This window comes from Penaeus monodon, chromosome 19, assembly GCF_015228065.2.
Source record: "Penaeus monodon isolate SGIC_2016 chromosome 19, NSTDA_Pmon_1, whole genome shotgun sequence".
NCBI classification, from domain to species: domain Eukaryota; kingdom Metazoa; phylum Arthropoda; class Malacostraca; order Decapoda; family Penaeidae; genus Penaeus; species Penaeus monodon.
Window position 1 is genome coordinate 47,419,103 of NC_051404.1, and position 1,927 is coordinate 47,421,029.

The window sequence follows — 1,927 nt, forward strand, 5'->3', positions numbered from 1 at the left end:
GGTATGTGATATTGGCATGTTCTGTTTTAAGATATTTCAAGCTAACTATACTTTTCCAGACTAAGGCAACATGGAGTCCAAGAGTAAAAGTTCAAAGAAACGTAGACATGAAAGGACAGAATTCACTGAAGAGGAAGAGGAAGGATTTGCTTCAGAAGTTTCAGCCGCAGGAGCAAAGAGGAGAAAGAAATCAAAGGAGGGAACCAGACATAAAAGTTCCAGTACAAAGTTAACTAGTACAGCAGTGAATGCAACAACAAGCACAGACCCTAGTTCAGAGGTCCACTGTGATCAGCCTGGTAATGCCTTCAGTTGTGATAAAGTTGGGAGTCTCCAGTCATGCTTGATTACTGCAAGCTGTGATAATGACCAGAATCTTGCTAGTTATGTTAAGAAAACTTACTCATCGGGAATGAAAAATAGAAATACCAAAAAAGAACGATCAAGGACAAGAAGTCTCAGGCACCGTTATTCAAATGCTGATCTGGTCATCGATGAGAATGTAAAGGATATTGGTACTGCTGTTGAAAAGGCTGTTGATACTGAATTAGAAGAGAGGTTAAGTGTAGTGTCTAGTTTACATAATGAAGGTAGAAGTACTCAAAAACAAGGAAGAGAGAGCACAGAAGAAGGAAATGATGCAAGTATAAATGAGGGGGTTATCAGCAATGGTAATTTGTCAACACAGGTAATGGCAAAACATGTAGAATTTGGAAACATAGGTTGCCTTAACTCAAACTTTAACACTACTAGTGAAAATGGGAAAGTGGGAGAAAAAAAAATAGAAAGTGGAAATTCACCAAATTCGTTACCTTATTGTGGAACCCTGCCCAACACAGAGCATCAAGGAATAACTGTGGGAAATGTGAATGTATTGGCAACAATATCATCAAACATTCCAGTCTCTCTTGGATCTAGGGTTGTCCATACATCAGCTCAGAATTTGAATAGTGGTTTTCAAGTTATGCCAAACTTAGAAGCAAATACTTCATCCACAGAGGCTAATGCTGCCACAGTTGTAACTCACCCACAGCTATCCTTTTCAAATCAAGATGCAAGTGATGATATGCCTCTAACTCTAGACTTCGAAAGGTCAGGCAAGAATAATCAGTCATGTTCTGCTGTAATACCTCCAATGTCTTCAGCCTCCTTCAATCATGATTCACAAGATAGATCTGATTTCTGCGGCCATAACAGAAATCTAAAAGTAGAGAAAGGTATAGATTCAGTTAGTGCTACTTCAAAATTGAACCTTGATTTCCTTGAACAGGAGAGAAAAACTGTAAGAGAAGGAAGGTGCATTGTTGAGCAAGAGCTTCATAAAGACTCTAATATTCCAATAGTTGATTTAGAAGAAAGTGGATCAGATCCCTTGACAGTAGAGAAAGAGAACTCTCCTACTCTTCAAAGTAATAATACCACTAATGCTACCAAACAGAAGAAGAGAGAAAATATTCAAGTTCCAACAGGGGGCCAAAGTCAAGTGACAACAAGTTCTCTGCGTGTTGACAACTGGGGAGCCTATTTGTTACAGAGACTGGAAGTTCTTTTTGATCAGGAGCAAGAATGTGATCTCACTCTGAAATTTTCGACAGGAGAGGTACTCAAGGTAATGTGTGACACTATTCCGTTTTAGTATTTCAGTAGTAGAATGCTATAGACTATTTTTGAAGGTGTGCACACACTCATTGCATATTCATGTAATGTATCATTGTACTATTGTGTATCAATGTCTGATTCAAAGATACACAGGGCTTGATTCACCATTTCTCGGTCTTTTGCTGTCACATCAAATGAATGATACAGAACTCACATAGGCTTGTGTGGATAGGGGTGTAGAGTTTTGTAACCCACCAATTCTATGACTTTTTTCCCCCTTTTACTGACAAAAAAAAACAAACAAAACTAAGTGACAGTGTCGTATCAC

General features: G+C 38.5%; 1 protein-coding gene across 1 annotated transcript in view; it reads left to right on the forward strand.

Annotated features, from left to right (window-relative positions):
• LOC119585269 overlaps positions 1-1,927 on the forward strand; it is a gene marked incomplete in the record, with an annotated part of 28,795 nt that overhangs the window by 8,315 nt on the left and 18,553 nt on the right. Inside the window, 1 exon segment of the mRNA XM_037933944.1 lies at positions 60-1,609. Within this exon segment, the coding sequence (XP_037789872.1) occupies positions 71-1,609 (1,539 nt within the window).